The 1,723-nt window shown below is 45.3% G+C and overlaps 1 protein-coding gene across 1 annotated transcript in view; it reads right to left on the bottom strand.

Moving 5' to 3' along the window:
* The window catches only part of PIGH (phosphatidylinositol glycan anchor biosynthesis class H), a gene marked incomplete at both ends in the record, with an annotated part of 956 nt that extends 813 nt beyond the window's left edge, over positions 1 to 143 (bottom strand). Inside the window, 1 exon segment of the mRNA XM_010165638.2 lies at positions 3 to 143. Coding sequence (XP_010163940.2) covers positions 3 to 143 — 141 coding nt within the window.
* Positions 144 to 1,723: the final 1,580 nt, after the last annotated feature.

Genomic DNA, 1,723 nt, shown 5'->3' with positions numbered 1-1,723 from the left:
GAGTGAGCCGATGACCAACAGCGATTCCTGGTCAATCTTCACAAAGTGCAGGTACACGATGAGGCCAAACAGCGTGATGAAGATAGCAGCAGAAAGCACCACGCTGTTCTGTAACACACGCCAAGCAAAGACACAGCTCTGATCTTACAGCTAATTGAACACGGCTTTAGGCAAAGTAACACTGCACAGTAAATTACAACATGAAAGCTACAGTTACAAGGCCATTTTACTTTGGTGGAGTCCTTCTATTCACCTGGCTGGCTGATGTATGTGCAATAAGATTTAAACCAGTCTTCACAGTCTAGTCTGAAAGAACTGGGAGCTAAATCTGAAAACTGCAAGAAAATTCTATTCCTTTGTAAATTTAGTGCAGAAATCTCAAGCAAAACCAGCTGGGTACATCAATGACAGCACATCATACAAATGTCTACAGAGATTATGTCACTGACAGAGAAGTGTTGTGAAATGTTCACGAGAGCTGAGGGTGGAGTCTTAGAAGGGAAGAAAAATCTTTTAGGAAAAACCACTGGCCTCGTGGTTTTCTTCTTAGGAACTGCAAGTCTAAACTTGTCCAAACCTCATCTCTCTTCCTGCCTTAAACACCAATCTAGAAAACATTGGCTTTCTCCTGCGCTTTGTCTGAGGATGAACTGCAATCCTGGGATTGCTGTTACATAAAATATGTAACTGGGGAAACTATAGGCAACACTAAGTCATGGTAATAAATCCTAAAGGTCTGCAACCTACAGCCTGTTTCTGGGACATGTTTTACAGAGCTCCAGGCTGCATACCCATGCATCAAAGATACAACTGACACTTCCTAAAGGACCAGAACTGCATGGCCCTATCAACTTCTTCCAAAGTTTGTTATCATGGAAAAAACAAAACCCAAATCAGTCATGAGTTACAGACACTGAAACCCACACAGAGAGAGTCTTTCAGGTCTGGTTTCCCAGCAGAAAGCATTGCAGTCACTTGCGTATGAGCTGCACGAGCACGTGTAAAACCAAGCAGGAAGATGGTGGTAACCACTGGCTGGGCGTATGCTTTCGTGACAAATAAAACTCAAACGCAGCTTCCCTTCCAGCTAGAACACAAACCATCTTTTTGTACTGCAAACTTGCCAACTGACTCACATCACAATCTCTGTCTTCATTCCTTGGGGAAGATTATTGAAAAAATTGAAGTGTGACAGTCACAGCGTTGGTCACAGTGACCAGTTTCTTTAGTGAAGCTATTGGCTTTAATCTGGAGGTAACTGGTCTGGGTCTAAATTCTAGAAGCTGGTCCTTCCCTGCAAGTGTGAGTTAAGGATCAGGTATCTAAACTAATACTTTTGGAATCAGGAGCAGCTTTTGAAATCTGTACTGTCAGGGTCTTACTGCCTCGGCTGTGAAACATGAGCAAGATGACATTCACGATGCACTGCTCTCCGAGTCACTCCCGAAAATCCCTTTGGGATTAGCAATCGCTCATGTTCTTCACTTCATCCTTTAGTGCAAATTCCCCCAACTCACCTCTCCAAGTAGGTATCTGTTGTTTGGACTCATGAGAACGTGCCAGGCACTACTCAGCACCCCTGCGTACATCTACCCTATCTGGCAAAGCCAGAGGATACAAACCAACCGAGGCACCCGAGGAGCCACCGGGAGCACTGGGGCCGCGGCCTGTGGGCCCCCAGGTGCCAGCTCCACAACTCCCTTTTTCACCATCCCCACCCACC

Source organism: Antrostomus carolinensis, unplaced genomic scaffold (genome assembly GCF_000700745.2).
Source record: "Antrostomus carolinensis isolate BGI_N321 unplaced genomic scaffold, ASM70074v2 scaffold41353, whole genome shotgun sequence".
NCBI lineage: Eukaryota > Metazoa > Chordata > Aves > Caprimulgiformes > Caprimulgidae > Antrostomus > Antrostomus carolinensis.
The sequence above is the reverse complement of the archived record's forward strand: the minus strand, read 5'-3'. Positions and strand labels throughout refer to the sequence as shown.